The sequence below is a fragment of the Paramormyrops kingsleyae genome, chromosome 4 (genome assembly GCF_048594095.1).
Source record: "Paramormyrops kingsleyae isolate MSU_618 chromosome 4, PKINGS_0.4, whole genome shotgun sequence".
Classification (NCBI taxonomy): Eukaryota; Metazoa; Chordata; class Actinopteri; order Osteoglossiformes; family Mormyridae; genus Paramormyrops; species Paramormyrops kingsleyae.
The window spans coordinates 13,362,645-13,390,155 of record NC_132800.1 but is presented as its reverse complement, the minus strand read 5'-3'; the positions used below and the strand labels follow the sequence as shown (position 1 = coordinate 13,390,155).

Sequence of the window (27,511 nt, the reverse complement as noted above, 5' to 3'; positions counted from 1 at the left end):
TTTCATTTCGCTGGGAGCTGCACTTCTCCCACTCCGCCGCGTGCCTCTGCTTTAGATGCTGGAATAAATTTGTCGTGCTGCTTCCTTTGGTTGCAACAGTTTTTAAACAGCCTTTGCAACTTGGACTTGTTTGGTCTGTGTGCGACGGCGCAAAACTGAACCATTGCCATGTTGTTTGTGAATCCGCTACAGTGTTTGGGTGCATCGCGCTAATTTATCGAAAAGAACGGTGCGTCGCATCAGTTCCGCTTTTGGCGCTCTCGTGTAAAATAAGTAATAACATTGATTTTCATAAAAACACATCGTCCTGAACTGTAAATTCGAATTAATCGATAAAATCGATTTATCGCCCACCTCTAGTTGCTATCTAGCTAAATACACATTAATCTAATAAAGCATGTCAGTGAAACAATTCTTATCCTACTAAGTACACGTTTATAATCAATGAAACATGTTGCTGTCAAGTTGAATATATATGAATAATCTAATAAAACATTTTGGTTATACCATCAAGCTAAATATAAACGACTTTTTACTCTATAGGTAAAGTGCAATAGGCCAAATTAATAAAACAGATCTTTTTAAAAACCTCTGTAAACATTTTATCTATGTAAAGGCTTGCTGCTGGAAGGGTGAACTTGAGGAAAAAATACCAAGATATACTGTGAAACTGCCAGAATATTTAAAAATACTGTTAAGGTGTGCATGTCCGTTCATGTTTGAGGGAGGGGATGGTTTGGCCATCACGTTAAGTAATTCTTTACACATTTTGCGCCTTGCTTTTCTCCCTTACTTGTATTTGGTGAGCTCCACACCTTGTGACCTTCAGCATGGGCTGAGAAGTTGTTTTCAATATGGCACTATCAAATCTGTTAGGTCGTCTGTTAGTGTCTTCTGGAAAATCACTGCATCGTATCCTTGGCTTTGAGGCTAAGATCACCTTCTTTGTGGAGGGCCCCAGACTGGTTGAAATGCTGAAATGAACTTACACATTTTTCATAGATCCACAATTATTTTTTTTTGTTTAATTTTGAATTAAATTTTACTTTAAATTTACTACACTCCGGAATAGGGCTGTGCGATATGGCATAAAATTAATATTGCGGTATAATTTGAACCATACACGGTATATATTGCGGTATATAATTTGATCTGTAAATTTCAACATAACTGTTTTTGAAAGGGTAACATATGTCCATAGCAAAGGCATTGCAGCAGGAAGTTGTATAATAAACTGTTAACACATTTCAAAGTAGTCGTGAACGTAGAATATTTATTGTACAAATCTGCAATTATAGAAAAAATATGAAAACATTTCAGGTAACTTCCCTGGTTTTTTCTTATATTAAAAACACTGGTTGGTTTTGTAAACTGTAGGTAAGCAGAAAACAAGACAGAACCAAAAGCTACAAAACTAATACAATTAGACTAGTTTCATAACTTCATCTATATTAGTATGACCATCTCTCCCATAAAGGTCCTGCAGGCTGAGTCCTGCACGGGTTCAGGTACCTGATGGGTGACCCGCAAATTTTGATGAAACGGGTGAAAAATATTCTACTTTGTCGGATATGGGTTTGGGTCGGATGCAGGAGGTCGCGGGCCTAAATTGCGGTTTTCAAAACATCATGTGGCAACAAAAAATACCCTAGGACTATATTTTAGTGACACACAAAAAATCCCTGCATTCAAGATGGTAAAACGTTAAATCCATATCAGTTTATGCCTGCAAGCGCATTCCCGGAAATCTCTCCCACTTTCATTTTCAAAAAACGCTTTAGATCTCCTGCAGTTGTTTGAAATGGATGCTGAGGAGTTGAAAAGAAAACTAGCAAGTGTACAGTTTAAAGTTGTGGCCAATACCTCCACTAAAATCAAGTGTGGGAGAATTTCGGAGTTATCTCAGATAACGAAAACAACTCTTTTGACGTCTTGTCTTGGTGGAGAGAGCATGAGTGTTTGTTTCCCAATATTGCTCATATTGCGAGATCTACTCCTCACTATCCCGGCATCCAGTGCCGCAAGTGAGCGAGATTTCTCATGCGCCGGAAATGTCATCCAGGAATGATGGAGTCCACGATATCCTTTTTTACACAGTAATATAAAGCACCACACCAAACACTAGTCTTCGCCTTCGCGTAGGAATTCCAATCGGGTAATCAAAGGAAAATGGACAGTGCATGTAGGTAGCCTATAAAACCCAATACTGTGCAGGGTAGCCTAATGTACATTTTATATCATTTTAGTTTTATTAACACATTTAATTGTAAGCTGGTAAGGCTATGTGTGGGCATGACAATATCAAACGTTATTTGAGTTTGGAGGTTAAGCTACTACCGTTTGTTTTGCTTATTATTAGGTTGTTATTAAGTAGCGTTTTCATTTGGCTATGCCTTTTCAACTGATGTTGCACATGTCACTGGTCATTTGTTGTGGCAATAAACTTTTGTCTTTAATTTTGGCTGTCTGATTATCATTAAGGTGCGGGTCGCGTGTCGGTATTTATAGCGGGTCGAATCGGGTGCGGAATTTTATTTTATTTCTGTCGGATAACGGTTCGGATACGGGTTTAATTATGACTGTATTGGTGGGTGCGGTTTGTCAAAATCAGTCCTATGCGGAACTCTGCTGCCAGGTGCAGCAATAATCATATAAATAATTTTTATATAAATTATATAATAAGTTATTTATTATTTGACACGATTTGATTGTGTAATTTTTGCGGGTGAGGAGCGGAAATTTCTGCAGTAGGGCGGTATAATCAAAATCTCTCCTGTTGACCAAATTTATATCGTATACCATTTATGCTGTATATAGCGCACAGTACTACTCCGGAACTCTGGTCAGTGGTGTCCTTTTTCTTTATTCCAGTCTAGTAGTTTAGGCTTTAGACGAAAGGAAGGTTACCAGAGTTTTTTTCCCCACGTTTTCTCGCACGTCGTGTGTGTGTGTTGCCCTCTGGGGCTGCGGTGTCCTCCTGCTGTGCCATGAACACCATCTCTGTGATCCCTCTTCCCAGAATCCTTCAGAAGGCTCCGATGAAGAGCTAAACGATGACCTTTTGCAGAGTGACGAGGAAGACCAGAACATGAGGTAAGGCGACGCCGTCGGCCCGCATCCTGCCGTAAAGGTCACCCACACCCGAAAGGTTGATATTTTTCGTGCATCGTTCTGTAGCTTTTCGGCCAGGTCGCGTCACGTTCCTAACAGAAAGCCTGAACGCCTGCTTTCGACCCTCGATGGAATTATCACTCCGGTGAAGTGTTGTTCTCCTCATCTGTGCGGTTAAAGCAGGAAAATGCTCATTCCCATTGTGTGGCTGACATTTAATATGCTGGTGCTGGCAGGACGCTAGCTTAGCAGGCCTTGGGGATTAACTGTCATGCATTCCACATATTCCGAAATGGAATATTATTTTTAATTGGTTTTGAGCCCCATTGCTGTTATTCTTAGCAGCTGTAATAGAAAATTATAGCAATCTCATGTATTTTTAGCAAGCAACTAAACTAATCCTGTCTCTTAGTCCTCTGTTGAGTGTTTCAGGAAAGCATGCTAATGATTTCTTCTAGAGAGTTTTCAAGTCATGCAGCAGTGTAGTAAAAGTGTACATGAAGTGGGGGTTTTAGCAGAGTACTGGCCTATAACCAAACTGCATTATTGAATAAACATGGCATCTCGCCGCCGCACTGTTGGTCTCTTCTGTTCTCTTTAGACCAGTGTTTCCCAACCCAGTCCTCGGGGAACCCCACACAGTCCACGTTTTTGCTCCCACCTAGCTCCCAGCCAATCAGGAACACCGAATACATGATACAGGTGCTCTGGGAGCTGAGATGAAGCAAAAACGTGGACTGTACAGGGTTCCCTGAGGACTGGGTTTGGAAACACTGCTTTAGACAGTCTGTTGTGGATGAGTTTATCTGGTTGGAGAAGTCTGTTAGTTTTATTTCCGTATGTTTGTGTAGCGTAGTGTTTGTCTTAATAACTTGTACCATCAGATTTGACCATATTTGTCTTTGGGATGTTGGTACCCTATATATTTGGTGTCGGTCCTTTTGAACTTCAATGGATTCATTTTGGTGAAAAGTGAAATTGTTTAAAATCTTTTTAAAACCATCAGATTCTCAGACCCCAGATTCCAGTTAACCATGTAGATGCTTTAACCTTGTGTTGTGTGCTTTCAGAGAGGTTCCATAGAAAGACCAGCCTGTTTGCAAGTGGTTATTGAAGATGTGTGGAAAATATTTATGAATTAACTCCCTATATGTCAGTTCTATACTCGCCGGTCTACAAAGCCTTTTGGGCATAACATAAACGTTTCATTGTGTTACTTGAATTCCCCTCATAATAAACAAAAATTATAGGTTGTACACAATTTTGGTGTTTTTTTTTCTCATGCATAGGTCTAGATGTTCAAAAAAGAGATGTAAAAATTAATTTCTGATGCTTAGATGAAATCCCTTCACAGAAGGTCTGCAAGCAGCAAAATGCTTGTTAAATAATTTAAAGGAAAAAAGTTTAAGGGTTAGTCTTAATATTTGATCAAATTCTGCTCCGGTTGGTTTCATTCAGAGATGAGATTCCCCGGTTTCATTTTCAGGTGGATTTTTGGGGGACAGTTTGTCTGAAAAGCTAAAGGTGGTACATCCAACAATGATCTGGAAAATTGTTAAATTGTTACTTTTATGCCCTTTGGCAGAATTCAGGAACGGACAGGTGACCTCTGTGAGGGAGTCAATGAGCGGTTGCCAACCAGTGTATCATTGTGCTTTGGTGGATGGCACCCCCTACTTTCCAGAGAGAGGCTGGATGATCAGTTGTAGGCCTGTTCATACTTCTCCGAATGCATACATATGGAGGTGTCGAGTGAACATTTAGGCGGTGAATTGCATAAACATGGTTCTCTGTGGTTGGATCGGGTCGAATCTGAAGTGAAGTTCGTGATAGATTTGTATGACCTGTAATGTTTGAATTATAAAGATTTGTTGTAGTTAAGAGAGTGTGCTTTTGTAATTTATGATTCAAACAGTGTAACTGTTTCAAGATTCAGTTTGCAATTGTGACAGCTGTTTTTGTTCGACATCTAAAATTTATAAATTTGATGCCTGTTTACCTGCTGTTTCAAGAGTTCAAAGTTGTTTCAAACACAGAGATGGCATGTTTTACCTTATTCCAAACACAACATTATTCACAGATTTATCACTGTCTGTTATAAATGTTGTTTTACCCCCAAAAGACACTGGCTTATGCTCAAACTGAAATGCCCTTTAGAACTCAGTCACTTTTGTTGTACACTATTGTAGATAAGTATTTATTGTAAGTAAATAAGTATTTATTGTGCCTTACGGAGAATTCAAGTTCCTGGTCTTGGTTGTGTTGCTGGAAATCCCTCGATTGTCACTTTGTGATTTTTGTGCTTGAAAATAATGGACCTTGTGGATTTGATCTGGATAATGCTTGTAGTCTGCAAACTTCATGTACTTCCCTCTGAAGTAGTGTTTCTCAACTCAGTCTTTGGGGTCCCCATGACAGTCCTCTTTTTTTTGTCCTTGTACCAGGTAGTCAGTGTTTTTGGTTGACTGGTTCAGGAGCTCGCAAGGAGTGGACTGTCTGGGGATCCCTGAGAACTGGGTAGCAGAATACTGCGTTAAAGGAAAGAGTAACTTAATCAGTTTACTGGCTATACCGTGCCATCACTGTGAATGCAGCATGTTCAGGAAGATCAGTTTCGGCTTGATTTTGAAATTTGGTCTGTCTCCGTCCATCCATCCTCCATACCTTCCTGTCCTATTCAGGGTTGTGGGGTTCCATAGAAGCAATGGGCACCAGGCAGGGAATAACCCAGGATGAGGCCTGTTTTGTTTAGTATGGACTGTATCTTTCCCAATCACTGTGCAGTGGCCAAGCAATGGTCATAAGCCTAAATGCCACAGCCGGCTTGGACGTGACCATTGACCTCCAAGAGCAGTCGCTGGAGGAGACCGACTATGCGGGTGATGACGCCGATGGCATGGGCGTGGAAGAATACGAGGGCGGAGACGGGGCAGCGGAGGGATATACGCATGAGGACTACGCGGAAACCTATGGAGCGGACGGCTCTGGGCTGCCCGAGGACCAGCTGGAGTATGGTGAAGAGCAGGCTGAGGAGCAGGCCTACCAGGACGAGGTCCTCGACCTAGAGATCAGCGAACCCCTGGATGACGAGTTTCAAGTGAGTCCTCTGGGGGGGGAGGGGGTGACACACACGATCCACAATGCTGATCCATTATCAACCTCTACCAGTTTATTCATCTGCTGTCTGACAGAGTTGCTGTTGACAGCTTGTTTGCTGGACGGTGATGCCGCTCCACCAGATCATAGCCGTCATGGGATTGTGACCTTGGGTACGGGGGAGGGGGAGGGAGGAAGGGGGGGGGGGACTTTGTGTCCTGCCGGTTTGCAGCTGATTGTCAGAGATGGTTAAAGCCGCAGTCCTTTATCTGGGCTTGAGACAAAATCTGATGGTTCCACACAGGTGAAAAGATAATTGACCTTTTTAAAGACGCGGGTACAGTTCTGTGGGGTGGGGGGGGGCACGGTGACATGATTGATGCTCCTCTCTATTTAGGCCCCTTATATCCCTGTAACAAGCTTAAAGCATGGATCTGGGCGGCTGTCCGTCTGCGGCGGCCCATTTATCATCACGTGAAAGAGACGTGTTACTCTGCTTATCTGAAGATAAGCTCTATTTCTTTGAAATTGGTTTTATGTGGAAAGCCTGAATGGCTGTGTGCAAGGTCGGCTCCACCCCTTTGGGGTCAGCGTCGCCATTCACGGGTATTTAGATGTGACGTTTTGGTGTAAGGGGTTAAGCTGCCTTGGCTGGCTTGGGGCGATGGTGTTTCCTGCTGTGGCCAGATCTTCGCGGGTTTGCATGGGTAATAATAGACAGTTTCCTGGGTAATTACCTATGTCTGGGTCTGTGTGCTGCCTCTGTGCCCAGCATGTGGGATCAGAGTCGCCTCTGTAGGCAGTATTTTGTGATTACGCAGATTGGGGCACGTAAATCGGGTTGCTCGTGGGCCCTGTATCTCTGATGTACACTCAGGGTCGCCGATCGGAAAAGCACGCAGGGTTTCTGTCTGTTCCCCAGTGATGTGCCTTCAGGAATCTTGCCTGCCGTGCATGAGGCTCTGCGTAGGCTTGGGTGATTTTTATTATGACCCTTAAAGGAATGAAAACAAGGGTTATGATGGTTGAGCGAACTCTTTTTGTTATAGCTGAAACCTGAAGCATTTTTTAAAAATGGAACTGTGTGTAAAAAATGTCTGTTACGAAAATAAAGAAGAAAGTGGTGTATCTCTCGTTCGAAGAAGAAACATTAGGAGGAAAAAAGGAGCAGGATCCTTAAAATAAATCTCTAGATAATAATCAATAAAATATGTTGCTATCGAGCTAAATATAGGCTACATTATTAATGTAATAAAACATCAATGAAACAGTTCTTATCAAGCTGAATATATGATTATAATCCATAAAACATATTACTATTGAACTAAATATACATTAATCCAATAAAACATGTCATTATACTATGAAGCTGAATGTAAATGATTTTTAAATAATAATAAAATATGCCTTTTAAAAAACATTTGTAAACGTATTTTAAATGCTCCGTGAAATGTTTTTTTTCTTCTGATCCTACTGATTTGGAATGATATAAATATGTTGGCATCAAATGCAAAATATGCAGAATGAACCAAAGTATGGCAAAATCCCATATTGCTAGATGGTAGTAATTTCAACTGATGGAAATATGCACTAATTTAAGTTATGGGATATTTAGGTAATAGTGTTGATCCAGTAGCAGGAAATAGCCGACCGGAGTGAGTTCTGAAATCAGAGGCCACCTTCTGCCTCTGCTTGCAGGTCGAGGACTACGCTGACGACGGCAACCACGACATGGGGCTACCTGTGGGTGTGCCGGATGTCCCCGATGGTGCCGAAGCCCAGGTGGCCTCTCAGGTCCTGGAGGCTGAAGAGGTGGGGGTCCCGGCCCGTCTGTGGGTTCACGTCAGGCTGTGTGGCGTGCAGTTGGATTCCAGGGTCATTGTGGAGCTTATCTCCCGGCGGGTTTACTGTAACTAAGCTATGCATGCAGGGTTGACATTGATGAGTTTCAGGTTAAAACAACTCGGCCTCAACCAAACCAACTTAACTGTCCCATTAACCGCTGGATGCCCCCTTTGAACTTAGCTAGCTGTTTAGCTCAAATCCAGCTACTTAATCATACTGCCCCCTTCTGTTGGGTGTGTCACATGACATGAGTCTTTTATTGGAGCTCATCCTGCTTTATAGGGCCATGTTTGACTTACGGGGGTCGAGCTCGACACCTTTTGGTCACTGCTCACTTCTGTGAGTCCTCACAGCCATCATCTCTGCCCCCCCCCCCCCCCCCCAAACAGTTGGAGAATGAGAGAGAGCGCGAGGAGGACCTGAGGGAGGAGTCAGATGAGGAGGACGATGAAGATGAGCAGTCAGGCCGACTGCGCTTCAAGACGGAGAGGAAGGACGCCACTGTCATCCGGCTGTCCGATACCTCCAGTAAAAGACGGGACATCCCCGAAACTCTGGGTAACAGGACCCGACGTGTGTCTGCCCTGTGAGGGCCCGGCGGGGTGGCTCTCTGCCCTGTGAGGGCCCGGCTGGGTGGCTCTCTGCCCTGTGAGGGCCCGGCGGGGTGGCTCTCTGCCCTGTGAGGGCCCGGCGGGGTGGCTCTCTGCCCTGTGAGGGCCCGGCTGGGTGGCTCTCTGCCCTGTGAGGGCCCGGCGGGGTGGCTCTCTGCCCTGTGAGGGCCCGGCTGGGTGGCTCTCTGCCCTGTGAGGGCCCGGCGGGGTGGCTCTCTGCCCTGTGAGGGCCCGGCTGGGTGGCTCTCTGCCCTGTGAGGGCCCGGCTGGGTGGCTCTCTGCCCTGTGAGGGCCCGGCTGGGTGGCTCTCTGCCCTGTGAGGGCCCGGCTGGGTGGCTCTCTGCCCTGTGAGGGCCCGGCTGGGTGGCTCTCTGCCCTGTGAGGGCCCGGCTGGGTGGCTCTCTGCCCTGTGAGGGCCCGGCGGGGTGGCTCTCTGCCCTGTGAGGGCCCGGCGGGGTGGCTCTCTGCCCTGTGAGGGCCCGGCTGGGTGGCTCTCTGCCCTGTGAGGGCCCGGCGGGGTGGCTCTCTGCCCTGTGAGGGCCCGGCTGGGTGGCTCTCTGCCCTGTGAGGGCCCGGCTGGGTGGCTCTGTGCCCTGCTGACATTGGTAGATGAAGCAAAGTGGCGTTTCTTGTCCGCATGCGTCCCGTTGACCTTATAAGGTGGATTACCGCTGTTTGAGGGAAAACCGCCTTTATTTGCCAAGTAAAATCACCACCTTAAGCGGACGCTCAAATTAACAGTGACATTTACTCCCCCCTCCCAACACTAATCACTGATTATCAGGGGCAGTAACAAATTTGTGGGAATTGAGTCTATGAGAAGCGAGGATGTGCTCTGCGTCTATTCGCTTCTCGGGTCTGTGTGTATTTAGGGGTTTGATATGGTTGTGTCCATGTTCAGCAAGCACTCTCTTCAGATTAATACCTTTTGTGTGTATGGATCTTAAATATTACAGTCGTTCCTCAGTATCCCCTGGGAATTGGTTCCAGGATTCCCCATGGATACCAAAATCCACGGATACTCAAGAAAGGCATTGAATTTGCTTAGAACCTATGCACATCCTTCATGTATACTTAAAATAATCTTTAGATTACTTATAATACCTAATACATTGTAAATGCTCTGTAGATAGTTATTTTGTATTCTTTAGAGAATAATGACAAGAAAATATAAATTCATTCTTTCTCTCTCTCTACATATCACTGCATCCGTGTGGATTCTGCCTAGTGCTTGGTGTGTGGCAAATAAAAATTTTGCTCTCTGGATCATTCAAAATTTTTTCCCCCCAAAATATTTTCGATCCACAGTTGGTTGAATCCGTGGGTATGGAGCCCACGGCTACAGCAGGCCGTCTGTACTTATGTAATTTATTTTGATGGTTGCTGTATGCAGCTTGGTCATTAAAGAATGGCATTAACATGCATGTTGAGTTTGACATTTTGGGATTTTCCCATCTCGTTTATTTTGTAAATTTAATTTGTCGCCACCCCCCAGAGCTGTCAGAGGAGGCCAAAGCGGACCTTCTGGAGTTCGAGGAGAAGGAGAGGCTCAGGAAGCAAGGGCGCTTCGGAGGTCGGGGCCGTGGAAGGGGAGGAGGAAGAGGACGCGGCGGACGGGGCGGGTTCCCCTTGTTCGGGCTGGGAGACTTCAGGGGGGACATCAGGGGACGCATGAATGACCAGAGGATGGCGCCGCTGCTCACCATGCCCATGGGGGTGCAGGTAAACCGGGGGTCGGGTTTTAATGTTGGGAGTTAAAGTGTCTGTGTCCTCCGGTGATGCCGGAGGTGTCCGTGCGTCGGCTGAAAAGTGTTACACTTGATTTGCTCGTCCTCATTCTCTCCTCCACGGTCTTCCCAGAGTAAACCTCACCCTTATGATAATATTAGCCGGGGTTGCAGCTGGCGAGTGTGATATTTGACTTTAATTTGCTCCCCCTCCCCCCGATTGTGACCTGTTGGATCAGCCCGGGTTTGCTTTTGCACAAAGTCAATTATCCGCAGCACCCTTGTTGATATATGGATTATACCAAATGACTTGGCTCGGGTGGGCCTGCAAAGCGTCATGTGAAATTAAATTTGTGACCCTGGCCTGGATTTAGCCCCTATGGGTTTTTTTTTTTTTAATGATTATTCAGTGTGTACCGAAGCGTGTAATCTGCCCGTTTAGATAGTCGGGGCGGTGGAGCGACTTCTGTAAACTGACAGCCAAGTCGTCGTCCTGCTGGTGGTCACATGACACATTTGTCTGTGTGTCCGTGTTTGTGTGCGTGTCACAGTCACCCCCCCGGATGTCGCCGCTCCACCCGCATCACCAGCTCCACCCGCCACCCCGTGGGCCCTTCCAGGAGCACGGCCCCCCCAGGCAGCCCCCGCAGCCGCTGATCCCACCACACCTGGGCCACCGCTCGGCGCCGGTGCCGCCACCCCACGGCCCGCTGGGTCGCCCCCCCGTCGACGCGGCACAGATGCTGAGCCCCCAGCCGGTGCGCTCCCCCCAGCAGCAGCATCAGCAGCAGCAACATCAGCAACAACCCAAGAACATCCATATCAACCCCCACTTCAGGGGCTTGGCTGCCAACTCCCCCATGCAAGGTCAGCAGCTCCCGGAGACTGGAGGGGAGAGAGATATCAGTCCTGGCACGTGGCATCTCTCACCACGTCGGCCACACCAATCACCCGGCGCTCTGTGTCCCCAAGCTCTGCTTCCTGGCCACTGATTTGCGGCTCTGATTACTGGGCCTGTCTCCTGCCCACAAACACAAAGCACTGCAATCAGCGGCCGTGCCTCCTGGCCCCCGTCCAGTTAGTCTGGCCCCGCCTCCTTCCTCCCGACGCGGGGCTGTCCAGTCACTAGCCCTGCCTGTGGATGTGCATTCTTCCCGACCTCCCCCAACTGGATGCAGACTTAAGATTCGTGCATCCTTTCAAAATCTAAATCGGCCCAGTGAATACCCAGGTGTATGAATGGGGGGGCAAAACACGGATGTATAGGATTCTGGGGATGAGTGTACCTCCCCTGGTAGGAGGGGGGGTGCAGTGCGGTGTGTCCTGTGCTTCAGATTATGGAATGAAAATGTGTACTGAAGGGTTAGGGATGCCCCACAGGGTGGATGCAGGGACACTGTCATATCAGGGCGCTGTCCACATCCTGCCTCCAGACATTATTAAATTCTGGGGGGGGGGGGGGGGGTTGTAGGGGGTATGGGGTTGTGACTGACAAACAATGGCGTGTGTGTGTGTGTGTGTGTGCATGCAGGCACACGCTCCCCAGACATGAATGCCATGCGATGCATATTTCAGTGTGAATTGAGCCCGCATCAGCTGACCTGAGCGGATGCTGTGATTGGCTGACTTGTCCCAGCACCCTGCCATACATGCCCATGTGGCTTGTCATCAGGGCAGATGTGACTCTCACCTGGCCAGGGCCCTGTGGGGTTGCTGAATGCTATCATCTTTTTCCTCGCAGTGCCCCTGATGCCCACCCAGAACCAACCCCGGCCCGCTGTGGTTCCCCCAAGGTTTCCGGTAAGGACTGGACGTGTGAGGGCTGGGTCATTTGTGCTGGTAAAGTTTGGGACAGCTGGTAACTTCTAGTACTTAGTTGGGAGTAGTAGTTTAATGGCTAGTGAATTGGGTTACCTTGGAAACGAGGCTTTGGGGGTAGGAGTGTGAGAGTTTGGGATAATTAGGGATAAAACAGAATCTATTTGATGTTAGTCATTATAAATGGCAGCTTTAGGAAATACTACTTTAATGGAGTGCCACTTTTACACAACACAAGTAGGCTATGGTGGACATGCAGGGACAAAAAGCACCCAAATGCCTCAGTACAAATGACAAGCCTCATCAGTGGTAATAAAAACACTGTGGAATATTATTGATAAAAATAAACGTGTTTAACAGTTAGTTGCTAATTCTGATTGGGAGGCCCGGGATGTTCTTGAAGCTTCTTTTTTTCGCCGGAGTAGTGTGTCGTGACCGTCTGTGAACGGGCAGCTGCGTGTTGCCCGCCGCCGCGCCCGCCAGCCGCTCGCTGGCTCGGATACGGATCGCCGAGCGTGCCCCGGGTCCCCGGGTCCTCTTCCCGGAAAATGCCGCTGGGCAGCAGGTGCTGGCGATTGACACATCCCGGGAAAGGGTGTTTGTTGGCAGTATTTATGCAGATTGGGCCTCGTAGGAAGGCGTCTAGGCCCTGGGGGGGCATCTCCCAGAGCCCCCTGCATTTTTCGCTCATTTCAGGATGTCATCCAGCACTTTTTAATGCCCCCCCCCCCCAAATTCTGTTTACAGCGCATGTGCCGAGCCCATTCGGAACGCCAGGATCACTGTCTGCCTGTGCCATATCCCCGACGGCTAACCCGCCCCCCCCCCCCCCCCAAGCGCACACATACATGGCCGCAGGACTGTCAGGCGAAGAGGGGGAGGGGAATTTTAAAATGCCGGTTACAAAACAGCCAGTGACATCCATTTGCCAGTGGGCATCTGATTAATGGCGATTATCATACATTATCATACTTTATCGTACTTTCTGATTTAACGATAGCTGGCCGCCTGTCTGCAGAGGGGCTGAGCTTCGGCGTTAATCCCGCCCAGCGTTTACAAACTCAATTTGGGGAACTGTTAAAGGCCGCAGGGCTCTGACGTGCTGCAGGGGGCGCTGGGCAGGGTTATGGGGACCAGTCGCAGGCCCACTGCTGATGGCGGAGGACTGGTTAAGGTCATGTGACAGTAGTTGTCTCGAATTATATAATTCTGTATGTGGCTTCATATAACTGCCTGGGATTATAGTTTTAAATTTGAAAGTGTGCAAAATGTCTTTCTCTTTGTGTATCACTGAACAAGGCTCTGGCATATAGGGGTGAGCTGAGGGGAACTGCTGATATTCTGGTGTAGTTGAGATTAATAGGTATACAGTCCCAAACAAAGCCTAATAAATCTTTCCATTGAATGGGAAAACTCGAGCCTCCTGTTGCTCGAATGCCCAAAAGGCCCATGTCACTTATGGCCGATGGATCGCGTGATGCTCATTTCCTGGAGTGGTGGCTGGGCCTTGCGTAGCCCTGTCTGGCTCTCGTTACGCTTCTGTCGTCGGGCGTCACGTGTCCGTGCTGAAGTCGGTTGTCTGGATATTTAAGGATCCCGAGTGCCAGTTGTGGCAGGTTATCGAGCTGCTGGGTCATCATTTCGATTGGGGTGGGAGGTGAAGAGGAGGTTTATATGGCCTTTTGGGAGGACGAGGATTAGGAACGATAGCGTCAAGCCATTTACAATGCGCCTAATTCGGGTTAATCGCCACTTCCCGCCGAAAGGTTAATTTCTTAAGCGAAAGAGGGGTTTGGAAGAATAATGGAGTAATGGAAAAGGTTTCTTATTCGGCGGGCGGATTACGGGATTTTTATCGGACTTTCATGGGAGGATGGTAGGTGTTGCTTATTGAACGTCATTTACGGAAATCTGGTGACAGTAAATTCCGAGACGGGTTCCGTCTTAAAGGCCTGCCGGTGACCCTTTCGGGTTGTGCCAGGATTTTCTAGCGATGTCACCCGATCGTCCTGCCAAGAAGAATCAGGAATGGATGTAGGTTATAGTTATGGGAATGTGGATATGAAAAATACATATGAAAGTGGGCATCATGCTAACTTAAAGTCCATCTTTACCTGTAGATAAGCTCTGTTTTGTGGTCCTTTTCCCCCCTGGGACTCATGAAATCACCATAAGTAAATGGTGACTGAGGTCTGTTAGCAATGACTCCCTTCCCATTACTTTTGTTGCTTTGATAGTTTATTCTTAGATTTGTCCCAGCTTTTGGCAGCAGGGGGCGGTAGCTGCTGTCGTCACACCAGGTGCCTCCGCTCCATTTTTTTGCCTTGTAGTTCAAGCTATTTGCAGATTCCCCCCCACCCCCTCTATCGGAGTTGACCAGTCTGAGGATTAGTGGGGATGGTCTTCTGTGTACTGTAATGTAGAATATCTGTAATGTAGAAATCAGTAAGAATAGGGGACTGGCTGACGGCTTATTTGCCCATTTTGTGAAGATCATCTGTTAAACCATCAAGCAGCTTCACCAAATAGACGCCAGCTGGAGTTGGGAATGTCTGCTTTTTCCAGAAAGAGCAGGACACCGTCACCCCCCCCCCACGCCCCCTTTTAATCTCACCCCCTCCTCCTGTCTCCTCTAGGGACCAGCGGATTTTCAGCAGCACATTCCTCGTAACTTCACCCCCCCACACAGGCCCCACCCACCGGAGCCCTGGAGGGCCCCCCTGCTCCCCCAGGAGAGAGAGCCTTTCTTCATTGGCGGTGAGACAAAGGAACCCCCCTCCCCCCGATCCCCATTTTCATCCCTCCCCCCACCCCTTCCAGAAAGCTCCGTAGCACCTGTGCCCGCAGATTGAGCGCAGGCAGGCTCTCCTCCGTCACCTCCCCTGTTGTGTCTCTCCCTCGAAGTCCCCTGTCCCCAGCTTGAGATTTGAAAGGTCATGCTGTCGTGGTCCCGTGTCCCCCCGGTATACCTGGCGAGACGCCCTCGTTAGCTGCGGCCAGGTCCACAGACTCGGACCCCCCGATCCCGCCAGCCGGTTGGACACCCTGCACGGTTTCCACCCCAGGATTCTTATATAAACACTGGTGCTTGGGGGTTACTGGACGTGCCACACTGGGGGTGATAACTAGTAATTTAATCTGCCCTGTTTTCTGGTCCAGTTGTCTAGGTGGGCGGTTTGTTTTGCAACAAGTATATGTATTTTCAAGGTTGCTGTAGATGTTTTAGATGAGACAAACGATGTGTTATGTATATATACCCTTGTGTATGTACACTATGGACATAAGTGTTGGGACACCTGGCCATTACATCCATAGGAACTTTTATGACGTCTTATTCTTATAAATCCAAAGGCATCAATATGGTCCCACCTTATATACAACATATTGGAGTGTGTCTGTGGGAACAGAATTGTCCAAAATGCCTTGATATGCTAAAGAGTTTGCTTCACCGTAACTAAGGCGGCTTGTCCAGCCCCTGAAAAACAGCCTCATATGTTTATCCCTCCTCTACCAAACTTTACAGTTGGTACAGTGCAGTAAAGCAGGGAATGTCCTGCTGGCATCTGCCAAGCCCAGATTTATCCATCAGACCACCAGACAGAGAAGCGTGATTCGTCACTGCACAGGACGTTTCCGCTGCTCCAGAGTCTGGTGGTAGTACCTTACGCCACTCCATCCGACGCTTCACATTGCGCTTGGTGATGTGAGGCTTGCATGCAGCTGCTCGGCCATGGAAGCCCGTTCCATGACGCTCCCAGTGGTTGTGCTGCGGTTAATGCCAGAGGAAGTTTGGAAGTCTGCGGCTGTTTAGTCAGCAGAGCGATGGTGGCTTGCGCTTTATGTGCCTCAGCACTCTGAGAACCCGCTTGTCGCTTCCACGGTCAGCCACTTCTTGGCTGAATTTCTGTTCTTCCTAAATGCTTCCACTTACAGTTGACCGTGTAATATCTAACAGGGAAGAAATTTCACGAACTGACTTATTGCAAAGGTGGCATCCTGTGACAGAACCACGCTCCAGAACAACTCATCCTTTCACAAATGTTTCTAACCCTGACTGCATGGCTAAGGTGCATGATTATATACACTTGAGGCAGGTGGTCTGAATGAAACGCCTGGATTCAGTGATTCAGAGGTGTATCCCAGTACTTTTGTTCATATAATGTATATAAACCAGCTCCCCTGTTTCACACTGTCCTGTGTTTTGCACCATAATTGCTGTCTCTATGTCACATTGTGGTCTTGTGGAACAGCATTTCATGCCTCCGTATACATGTGTATGGATGGTTCGGCTGTGAATCCTACTTACACGACTAAGCGGCTCCTTGACTGGCAAGGATGCTGGGCAGCGGCGTTACTCTTTGGTGTGTGAAACGTGACCGTCGCCTCCTCTTGATCCTGATTCCTGTGTTACGGGCTTAAACTGTGTTAATCCTTATGTTTCATAGCGTTAGTGATTGACTGTCCCCTGTGCGACAGGGCAGATTAGCACCAGACCAGCAGCAAATGGAGCCCGGCTGTTCACAGGCCCTTTGAGGGCCCGATCGGGTTTCTTCAGTACCCCCCGGTGGCCTGTTGAGTAACCCCGGACACCCCTGGCCTGCCCCTCTGTTAACAAGCTGGTTACCTCTTACCTCACTGCTCTCACATGTCACCGGTTTTCGGGGAGATGAGATGTCCGGAGCTGCCTTGACGATTCCTTAAGGGATACCGTTTTGTCCGTTAAGGCCACGCGTGTCTTTTAATGACAGGGTGATTTCTAGCTTCTCTGCTCTGATTTCGTCTGCTGTCCACTGAGACACAGCTCATATTCACGTCTGAGATAAATTGAACCTTGAGCCCTGCCCATAAACGGTGTGTCGACCATTAGCGAGAACTTTGTGTCTGCAGTCACTTGTTGAAATGTGTGGCGTTATTTAGTTTTTGGATACCTGGAGTCTGTTTCAGTGGAACGTCTTGGTTGTGAAAAATTACCCCAGAATAAGTTTGTGGACTGAAACCTTCCCCATCAGACCCCCCACCCATCACTATCCGCATCTGTATTTCTCTAATTTTTGCTTGATCTTTGTGCCATTTAAATATTACCATATTCCCTTGATATACCACCTGTGCACTGAAATCCCTGTTTGTTAACTTCGATATCGATTTGCCTGCAGTCCAGTTGGACCAGGTGTTGTGATGATTCTGAAGGGTGTGTTTGTGTCCTGTGTGCTCGCTGCCCCTTACCAGTGAGCCACCATGTGCTGATATCGTCCCCCCTCCCCCCCACCGGTCCCGCAGAGCCCCGCTTCCCCGGCCACCACATGCTGGATCAGCAGAATGCCCCAGCTCCCTTGATGAGCCACGGTCACCCCCTTCCTGGCCCCGGCCCCGGGCCCCTGACCTTCGGCCAGGGTCAGCAGCAGCCTCCACCGCCTCCACAACCCCCGCTGGCCCAGCAGCAGCCCCCACCCATCTTCCAGAGGGAGCCGATCCGGCCCGGCCTGCCGCCACAGGGGCCCCTGGGCATGCAGGGCCTGGGCCAGCATGGGCCGCCCAACCCCAGGCAGCATTTCATGCCACCCCGACAGCAGCAGCAGCAGCAGTTCCCCGGGCACCAGCCGGGGCCTCCCTTCCCTCCGCAGCACTTGCAGTTTGGCATGCAGGTACGACAGAGAGTAAGTTGCAGCGCCCTCTGTTGGTGGCACCCGGTGCGGCATGACATGCTTCGTCGAAAATGTTTATCAGGTTCTAATTATCCCTGATTTAAATCAGGGAGTGGTGCTGGCCCCTAAATAAGCTCTCCCTTTCAAGGGATAATTCTGTGTAAAGACCACAAAACCCAGACAAAATATTGGAATAATCTGCATGCGGAGCTTAGAATGCTGCACACTTGACAAATGCCAAATCTACTTTTAACAAAGGGTGTGGGCAGCAGTGGTGGTGTCCCCCTACTCCTGTGCCTTTGTAGTTATAGACGGGCTCCACATCCAGCTGCAGACTGGAGCGCCCTCTAGTGTCAGCATTTGAGTATGACCCCCTTTTCCTCTCCCTGACCTTAGATGGGGTCAGTGCTTGCATAAAAGGCACAGGGAATGGACCTGGTCAGTCACTGTTTTTGAGGAGGGGCTTAGGGGTGAAGTGGACACCCCCCATAAGGCTGCTCCTCCACATGGCACCACACGATCCTAGATCACAGTCCCAGATTCCAAACAGGTCTCTGTTTGGCGGTATAGAACGCCAGTTTGGATGAGCAGTCTGCCTGGTGTTTTTCTGGCCACGCCGTTCCACAGTGTCGCCTGTCAGTCCTGATTACTTTTATATTTATGCAGCAAATTCTCAAATAGTTTCAGTTTTTTAATTTTATCATTATCATGTAAATGAGGACGTTCGTCTTGGGGCTGGGTCGCCCTGAGCTCTTATATATCGTTAGTATATGTTAATGCTTCGATATTCCCTGCTGGGATCCCCGCGTCCCGAGCCAAAATTGAAATGGCCCCCCCCCCCCCCAAAAAAAAAAAAACAGAAAGCCACCAAAGGTTATTTGGTGAAAGGACGGATCCGCTGGCTTGTGGTGAGATTCTGGGGGCCACTGTGGTGCTGATTTGGTCGAGGTTCCAGGCCAGTCCGGTGTTTCACGTTTTTGTTTATGGCTGTTTCAGGGTCTGCCCCCCCCACCGCATGGCCAGCCCCAGCACCACGACATGCAGCAGCAGCCGCCCCCCTTGCCTCCACCCCAGCACCACCATGGCCAGCACCCCCACCACCCAGGGGGCCACGCACAGCCACAAGCCCCCTTTCGGCAGCCCCCGCCACCCCACGGCATCCAGCCACAGCTGCACCACCACCTGCAGCACCCGCCACGCCCGCTACGCCCCCAGCCTCGACTTGTTCCCATCAAGCCCCGCATGGTGAGGACACCCCCACCCCCCCATCATATGCTAAAACTGTCTGTTGCCCTTGTCACTCGCTCGCTCTGTCTCTCTCTCTGTCTGCCTGCCTGTCGCAATCTCTCTAGCTGTCTCGCTGTCGTCTATTGCTCTCTCTCACATTCTATTGCTTTCTGTCGCTCAGTCACTTGCTTACTGTCTGTTGCTCTCTCGCTCTACCACTCTATCAGTCTGTCTCAGTCGCTCACTCGCCCTCTGTGTCTGTCGCACTGTCTGTGTCTCTCTCTCTCTCAATCGCCTGCTCTGTCTCTCTCTCTGTCTGCCTGTCTGTCACAGTCTCTCTGTAGCTGTCTCACTGTCTTGTCTTTCTCTGTCTCTGTCTGTCACATTCTATTGCTTTGTCACTCTCTCACTTGCTCACTGTATCTGTCGCTCTCTCTCGCTCTGTCTGTCGCTTACTTGCCCTCTCTGTGTCTGTCTCCCTGTTTGTCTGCTGGTCTTTCTCTCTATCACTCACTCGCCTGCTCTGTCACTCTCTCTGTCTGCCTGTCAGTCTTTCTGTTGCGCTCTGTCTCTCTCTGTCTACCTGTTTGTCTGTCGCTCTCTGTCACTTGCTCACTGTCTGTTGCTCTCTTGCTCAGTCTCTGTGTCTGTCGCTCTACCTGTTGCTCTACCACTCTCCATTGCTCTCTCTGCCTGTCTGTCATGCTCTCAGTGTCTCGGGCTCTCTGTCGCTCTGTCACTCGCTAACTCTGTCTGTCGGTGGCTCTCGCCGTCTCCTTTCTGTCTTTCCCGTTCTCCTAAATGTGCTGAATTGCTTAGTGTTCTCTGGTTTTGCCAGGTACAGAGCTGAGGGCATTTTGGGTGGCATGCCATTCCTTTGCCCACTTACACACTTTGGGTAATCTGAAGACTGCATTTTCTCATGTTGCGATTTTTTTTATTTGGGGAGTGGGAATCTAGAACAGTGTTTCCCAACCCAGTCCTCAGGAAACCCCACGTTTTTGCTCCCACCTAGCTCCCAGCCAATCAGGAACACCGAATACCTGGTACAGGTGCGCTGGGAGCTGAGAGGAAGCAGAAACGTGGACTGTGTGGGGTTCCCTGAGGAGTGGGTTGGGAAACGCTGCTTTAGAGTACCAAGGCAAAACAAGGGGGATTCCACACGCACACAGGTGGGGAGGAAATCGAACCTGCAGCCCTGGAGTTGAGACTGCACTGCTGTCATTAGTGTTTGTGACGTGCTGCTAACGTGATCTGAAGCCAGGGGTATGAAGTGACTGCCTGACCCGTGGTTAACCAGCACAGCCTGGAAGAAGCAGCTTCCAGCACGTCTTCAGTGATCCAAGTGTGTTGGATTGGCTTAATTATTTGTGAGCTCTGCTGTTCGTGCCCAGGGTGCCCTCTTCTGGCCACAAGTGTAACTGCACTCTCTGTGGTTCAGATTGCGTTAAAGCTGCTTTTGCTGTTTGCTCCAGTGCTGTGTGTGGGTGACCTTTCTGGATCTTCCCACCAGAACCCACCGGCCCCCAATATGATGAAACCCCCCATCCAGCAGGTGCAGGCCCTCCAGCGCAACAGCAACCTGCGCGAGCTCCCCGTGGCCCCCGCCAGTATGAGTGCCGCCGCCTCCCCCCTGCCCACCTCCATGCCTGCCGCGCAGATTCGGCCCACGGCCCGTCGGCTGCCTCCCCCTGGTAAGATGGAGGTGCCCAGGACCCCCGACCGGACGGTGCTTCAGAAGGTCAAGCCGGAGCCCCCAGTTGTGCAGCCTGGACCCAGTCAGATGGTCGAGCCGGAGGTCGGTTGCTCAGCTTTGGTGTGGTTAAATCTTGCCAGCTGGGGCTATAAATGCACCAGCATGCATTGTTCATATGATATGGGCCTGTGTCCTTTGGAAATGTCACAGCTGTCCTGAAGTGTCCAGCCCCCAAGGTGGTAAAATGCAGCTGTAAATGTTATGTGATATCAGTCACCCTCAAGGCTGCAGTTTAAACGCTGCCTGAGATGTTGCTCCACATCGCCCCCTTGTGGGTGCATTTATACGGCCGCGAGTGTGTCGCGCTGCTGCCTGCTCACGCTGCCGTTTATTCCTCTGGTGCCCCAGGACCCAGATGAGGATGAGGAGACCCGCCTGTACCGGCTGAAGATTGAAGAGCAGAAGCGTCTGCGGGAGGAGATCCTGAAACGCAAGGAGCTGCGCAGGCAGCTGCAAGCTGGCATGAGGAAGAAGGAGCTGTTGGAGAGACTGGCCAGTCAGCAGCAGGGTCCGCAGCCCCCCACGCAGCCGCCGCCACAGTTGCCCCTGCCCCAGCCACCTGTGCAGACCCCAGCCTCTAATGGAGCGGCCCAAGCCCTGCCTCCACCCGGCCCCGCCCCCTCGCCCCGGCCCAACGTCAAGGCCCGCCTCCTCCTGAACAAGCCCCCCACTCAGGGATGGCCGGGCCCTCCCCAGCAGAACATCCAGCCCCAGCAGGGCCCCGAGTTCGCGCCCCCGCTAGCCAGGAGCCCCACCCGGCCGGGCCCCCAGTTCCAGAGTCCGCAGGCCCCCGGCAGGCAGCATGTGACCCCGGTTCCCATGTCGGGGCCACAGCCACTGCAGCAGCACCCACCCCCTCCCCAGCAGGCAATCGCCAGGGACGCCCAAAGCCGGCCACAGGACCTGAAGCCCGGCGTGAAGCGCACTGTCATGCAGAGGGCCAATTCCGGAGGGCGGGACGGACACCTGCTGCCTCAGAAAGTCCGCGTGGTCAAGCTTCTCGGGGGGGTGAGTGCTCAATCTGCTGAGAGCACCTGGTCATATTAAACTTGATTATCGCTAGGATGGGCTGTGGCTGCTTATCCCCTTGACGCTCACTCCATTCCTGCTGGCGATCGATCGGTGCCACTTTCGTCGAGACATTGGGGGGGGGGTTCACGCTCGGCATGGGTGGGTGTTAAATTGGCAGGTGGGGTGGTGACATTTATCTAAAGAGCGTAATGGCACATTGGGAAGCTGAGATGGATGGCATCTTTGAAACAGAGATGTCTCTCTCTCCCTCGCTCACGTTCTCTCTCTTTATCTGTCTCTGTGTTACTTTTCTCTTTTAAAGGGGATTTAGGGTGGGGGCTGTAGATAGGTATGAAATATGCCATTCCCCCCCCCCCCCCCCCCCCCCCCCCGCAACCTAACACGTCGTCCCACGCCGCTGATGAAGATAGGGCTGTCTGCAGTAATAAAAACTCGCATCTCAATGCTTGGAGGCTGGGGGGTGGGGGTGGGGTGGGGGGGGCAGACAGGAGCTCGGCACTGCTTAGGACCGCCAGCCTGCAGTCTCTCTCCCGCCTGCTGACTCTGTTATCTCTCTCAGCTTCCGGAAGGGTCCGATATCTCTCAGGTGTGCCGCAACCGATGTCACTCCAAGACATGCAATTAATCTTGCACAGCGTGGCTCGCGAGGCCTGGGCGGGGGGGGGGCGGGGGGGGTTAGCTATAATACCTAAGAAGAAAGAGTTCCCAGTTTGGCAGATTCGGATTTCAGGAGCTTAACAGCCGATAAGGGAAATTAATTTTTCAGAAGGAATAATGCAGGATAAGAGAGACAGGAAGCCTGGGGGCGGACGCGAGGGGTGGGGGGGGGGCTGTGAGGCGTCGTTACCCTGAGCGAGACGCCGCGCGCCGGACGGCTGTGAGGATTATCCTGTCTGTGCCCATGGAAATGGGGGCCCCGTGCTTCTCCGCGACTGAGCCGTCAGATTCCCATCTTACAGCTTTTTAAGGAACGTCATGAGAGGATCCCCTCCCCCCTTACCGCCGAGCTCTTTGTGCAAGCCTAATGGAAATGTCGTCCTGACAAGTCCATCCCATAATTAAAGGCAAATGGCAGCTTTCGTCATAGAAACGTTAAGGTGCATGCTGCCCCCTTGTGGCTGGTGGTCGTTATAAGTGCCGGAGACTTTTAATGAGAAGGGGGGGGAAGTTAATTTCGGCCTCTCCTAACCTCCCCCCTCTAGGGAGGTGAGCTCTGCGACAGCGCCAACGCCCCACCGCACCTGCAGAGGGCGCGCCCCCCCCCCCAGCTGCGGCAGGTGCCTGTGAGGAAGGTCACTGTGGGCAACTTGGGCCAGAACCCCCAGATGCAGGCTCACCCACAGAACCTGCAGCAGCTGACGCCACACATGGGCCGGGGCGCCCCCATCAACCCGTTACAGGCCCGGGTGAGACTCCACTCGCACGCCCTCTCAGGCATGGGGTTAGTCAGCTGGTTTGATGATCCCGGTCCTTAAAGGGGTCTGCAGTCATCACACATATCATCTGATATTGTCAGTTGGCTATTATGGTGCTCTAATGGCTGTGCCCCCCCCCATTTCTGTTCTCACTTCCAACCTGAGGCTTTACCTCCTGCTGTCTGTGACATTTTAACATTTTTTAACAGCTTTTGCCTTAAGCAGTCGTATAACTTTAAGGGGGGGGTTTGTGTGTCTGTGTCTCCCCCTGTATAAAACCATCATTCCAGGTATGAATTGGTGATTTGCTCATCCTTGCAGGGGCGTGGCAGGGGCGGAGCCATGGGGGGCATGGGGGGGCGTGGCAGAGGCAGGGCCATGCCGACCAGACAGGGCATGCGTGCCCCCGACAACCAGCTGTGTGGGGTGTCCATCGAGGGCCTGTCGTCCTCCACCACCGACGTGCAGCTGAAGAACCTTCTGATGTCCATTGGTCCCATCCAGGTAAGTAAGCCCCCCCAAAGCCAGGAGGGCTACAGGGAGAAGCCTGTGGTGGGTGGCCGCTGCTACTAATGCCTCCTCATTCCCCCCACCCCCCCGACATGCCCATAGATGTTCAAGATGATTCCGCACCAACGGAAGGCCATTGCGAAGTTCACCAACCCTCAGCATGCATACAGTTTCCAGCAGAGTTTTCACAGGTAAGTTGTGGTGTCCTGCACCTCCCCTTGTGGCCAGAGGAGGGCGCCGTGAGGAGTAACTCTAACCCCCCCCCCCCTCCCCCGCCACCGATAAATAAAACACACTGTACGTTGTCCCACGCAGGCACATGATAGATCTGTCGCATATCGATGTTTCACTGATCGACGGCTGAAATGAGGCAGTCGAGGGTTGGGGGAGGAGCAGACGGCGGAGGGCGGTCTGGCCTTTGCGGGTGTGACGGCAGCAGCGACGGCGGCAGCGACGCCGGTGACCGCGCACACCTTCATGGCGGGGATTGCCGGACTCCAGCGGCTGTCTGTCCTTGGACGTCATCCTGCAAGACACTCAAAAGAGAAATTGCTCATTTCTGCCCTGCGGTCGTCAAATGTTCAGTCGGGGGTGCAGAAATGGAGGGGCCTCCGTGCAGACCTCCTCCAGTGAAGACTGGGACCTGCTGGCGAGGCCCTTCCCACGTCTAACGGCGAGATTGAGCGAGGACTGGAACCGGAAATAATGGTTGTTCCCATCTTGCGGAATTTCAGTACATCGTCTCTCCTTGAGATGGAAAGCTGTGGCTCCATCTGTTGTACCACAGGACAACTTTATTAACTTACATTCGGGTCTTTGTTCTTTTTTTCAATTCTTGACAATACCGTGTAGAGCCTCTGGGTAGCACTCAGTCAGGTTATCTGACACTCCATGACTTCTGGAATACTTAGTAGTTTTCTATAGCACCACCTACTGGACGAAATATGTATTTGTAAGCCATTATCTTCCTTTTTCTCCGTGGATGAATGTAACGCTACTGTCTAGTGGTTTAAATTTGCAGATCGTCTGTTTTGATATGGGTCTGAGACTCCGGCTTTGATAAGACAGTGTGCCCTTACCAAAATGTGCATGTTTCTCTAGAGTATAAACTGCATAACAGGATTTGCTGGGCTGGCTTTATGGTCCGTTCACACGATGCGAGGAACACCGAAGAATCTTGCAAGCATTTATCTTGCATGCAGATTCGGGCTGATGTGATGTAGCACAGGGAAATAATAGCACCCGTACAGATACGTTTAGGATGCTGTGTAGCTTGTGCAGCTAACTTGATTGGGTCTTCATTCGACACCACATGACCTTAGAGGACCTGTAGAACACTCTCAATTTTGTCCCTGCCCTCTAATGACTGTGCATGGATTTGTTGCCCTCTAGTGACAATCTGTCAAGTCCCTGTGTCTGTCTCCATCAGGGATCCTTAAATGCCTGAGGAACCTGATTTGTCTCCTCGCTGACCGTGATTTTGCTCCATTGTGGATTTTTTTTTTTTTTAATTGTCGCTGCGGTTAGAGTACCTGAGAACTGTGGCTAAATGTATATATATTTTTTACATTTAGAAAGTAGTTTTAATTTTCCTCTGCACGTCTGGTATAGGTGAGACCGACAGAGGGGGGTTTCCGTACCTGTGTGTGTAGCTCAGCCGGGTACCTGAATTGCTTTGTGCGCGGTGACAGCGTTACCCACCCCCCTCTTAAGGGTAAGCCAAACAGTGTAACCCGCTGTGGCTGTGCTGAGTTTAGCTTCCCTGCTTTTTAGCGGGATGTAAAGCTCTGTTACAATGCCTGGATATTCAGGGCCACGTTAGCGTGCCTTGCTTAGGGTTCCCTGTGTTCTCTTGCCTCAAATATTAGTTTTTTTTTTTTTTTTTTAGCAGTGTTCTTTGAAGGTAGACTGAAAAGTCTGTGAGATCGCGCCTGTTGCGTATAGGGCTGAGCAAGTTCAGAACCTGTAGCTTACTACTACAGATTGACTATGTGTCTACTTAGGTGCAGGCTGAACACAGCGTGAGCAGGTGTAGATCTCCGTGCCTTAGCAGGCACCAGGCACCGAGACGTTTAGGTATGTCCAGCTGTAAGACCTAGCCTAGTGGGGTCTATTCCTTCAGATGTTCTGGGGTCTGTTCTGTTCAGATGCTGTCATCAGCACTTGGATAATGCCCCCCTGCTCAAGTCTTTCACCAGAACGTTCTTTTATATGGCATTTATTCTGCGAACGTGGTTTTAATCCCCAGCTTCTTCTTCTTCCTTTAACCTTAGTTGTGCCAGTTAAATACCTTTCAAAGCAAGATGAGTTGACCTCTGAGCCCTTTTAGTCACGGAGATAGTTTTTTTCGCCACGTTATGGTACCAGACGTGTTTATGCCAGTGAAGGAGATGCTGAAGGTAGTTGAGGTTGTAAATTCCTCTATCTAGTGGTATGGTTTCTGTTTCTCAACTAGTCACACTAAAACCCACTATTCTAACTAAGGACCATGAGGGTAGCTGGAATATACCCGTGTTGGGTGGTTGTGTAGAATTAAAGCAAGTGGAATCCCATTCTGCAGGTTATCTCCATTTCAAGCAGCTCACCACAGCATACTGTCTTATCAAAATAATGCCTTTTCATTTTATGGAACAAACAATTTTTTTGACTGTATTCAGATGTAACAGGAAAGGGGGATTTGAACAGTCTTGTGGAAACATGTCCCGATGACTTGGATATGATCCATGTGGGATTCTGATACCCGGGAGAGATTGTTCTTTGGTAAGATGTGGGACAACCATTATCGATTTCACCGGCTGTGTACATTTTAGACCGAGAGGATCGGTCAGGATTCTGTTGAGCACTGTTTATAGATCTTGTTTGAGTTCGTGTGCGTAATCTTTCTCCCCCAGGTTCCTTAAACAGTAACTCCTGTTGCATGTATTAAGTAAACCTTTTTTATGACGATGTTGACATTGGTCTTTTATTTATCATTTCAGTTGATGCTGGTTTTATGAGTCTTGGGTTCAGTTTAGAAGCTTTCGGAAACAGAGCATTTTGGAAACCAAAAGTGTCAAAGAAAAAAATGTTTTTGTGTATTAATTGTGTGTCAGGTGCTTCACCTTTATGACCCTACGGTTTGTCTGACTCGTCCATTTACCCTTTTTCTGTTCTCCTGTCCTTTACGATGATCCGGCCCCACAAATGGAAGAGGTTTGTGTTTCCATCAAACGGAGGGGGGCAGCACTGAGTGCTTGTGTGACATATCAGCTGGAAAACAGGCAACATTTCTGCTTGTTTTGTGTCTGAAGGTTTCAGTTCTCATGTTGGTTTGATATTGTAAGTTCTTATGCAGTGTTTTGGGAAAGTATGAAATATCTTCATCTGCCTTTAATGTTCTTAACAGTTAAATTTATCACTAAGGACTCCTCAGTTTCAGCTCAGTCGAAGCCGATGCTGAAGTGTGTGTGTGTGTGTGCGCGTCTGAGTGTGTGTATGCTGTGTCTGCACTGTAAGTCCGTGGTAAACTACCATTGTTTTATATATATTTGCAAGAGCAATGGGTGCATATTTTTGTTTTTTGTTTTCTTTTTCATTAGTACTTTTTTATTTCTATTTTATGGTCAGAGGTCATGACCTTATGGGTTGAGCACCCGTGGTGCTTGTATGTGCTGTTGTTTTTCTTTTTTTATGTCCCCCCCCTCCCCTCCCCCGTCAGGGGCATTTTAACCTGACCAGTAAA

The 27,511-nt window shown here is 49.6% G+C and overlaps 1 protein-coding gene across 6 annotated transcripts in view; it reads left to right on the top strand.

Moving 5' to 3' along the window:
- LOC111858560 (RNA-binding protein 33-like) overlaps positions 1-26,733 on the top strand; it is a 32,909-nt gene extending 6,176 nt beyond the window's left edge. For 2 of the 6 annotated variants that reach the window (XM_023840441.2, XM_023840436.2), the window contains exons 4-19: positions 3,020-3,093; positions 5,896-6,208; positions 7,906-8,019; positions 8,442-8,610; positions 10,159-10,385; positions 10,942-11,257; positions 12,132-12,190; positions 14,845-14,965; positions 17,486-17,862; positions 18,847-19,095; positions 20,591-20,875; positions 21,182-21,841; positions 23,068-23,271; positions 23,602-23,784; positions 23,893-23,981; positions 24,106-26,733. In XM_023840441.2, coding sequence (XP_023696209.2) covers positions 3,089-3,093; positions 5,896-6,208; positions 7,906-8,019; positions 8,442-8,610; positions 10,159-10,385; positions 10,942-11,257; positions 12,132-12,190; positions 14,845-14,965; positions 17,486-17,862; positions 18,847-19,095; positions 20,591-20,875; positions 21,182-21,841; positions 23,068-23,271; positions 23,602-23,784; positions 23,893-23,981; positions 24,106-24,154 — 3,420 coding nt within the window. In that variant the 5' untranslated portion in view covers positions 3,020-3,088 and the 3' untranslated portion in view covers positions 24,155-26,733. The remainder of the gene's footprint in view (positions 1-3,019; positions 3,094-5,895; positions 6,209-7,905; positions 8,020-8,441; positions 8,611-10,158; positions 10,386-10,941; positions 11,258-12,131; positions 12,191-14,844; positions 14,966-17,485; positions 17,863-18,846; positions 19,096-20,590; positions 20,876-21,181; positions 21,842-23,067; positions 23,272-23,601; positions 23,785-23,892; positions 23,982-24,105) is intronic. The other 4 variants (XM_023840438.2, XM_023840440.2, XM_023840439.2 and 1 more) reach the window with 4 other exon arrangements.
- The last annotated feature ends 778 nt before the right edge of the window (positions 26,734-27,511 follow it).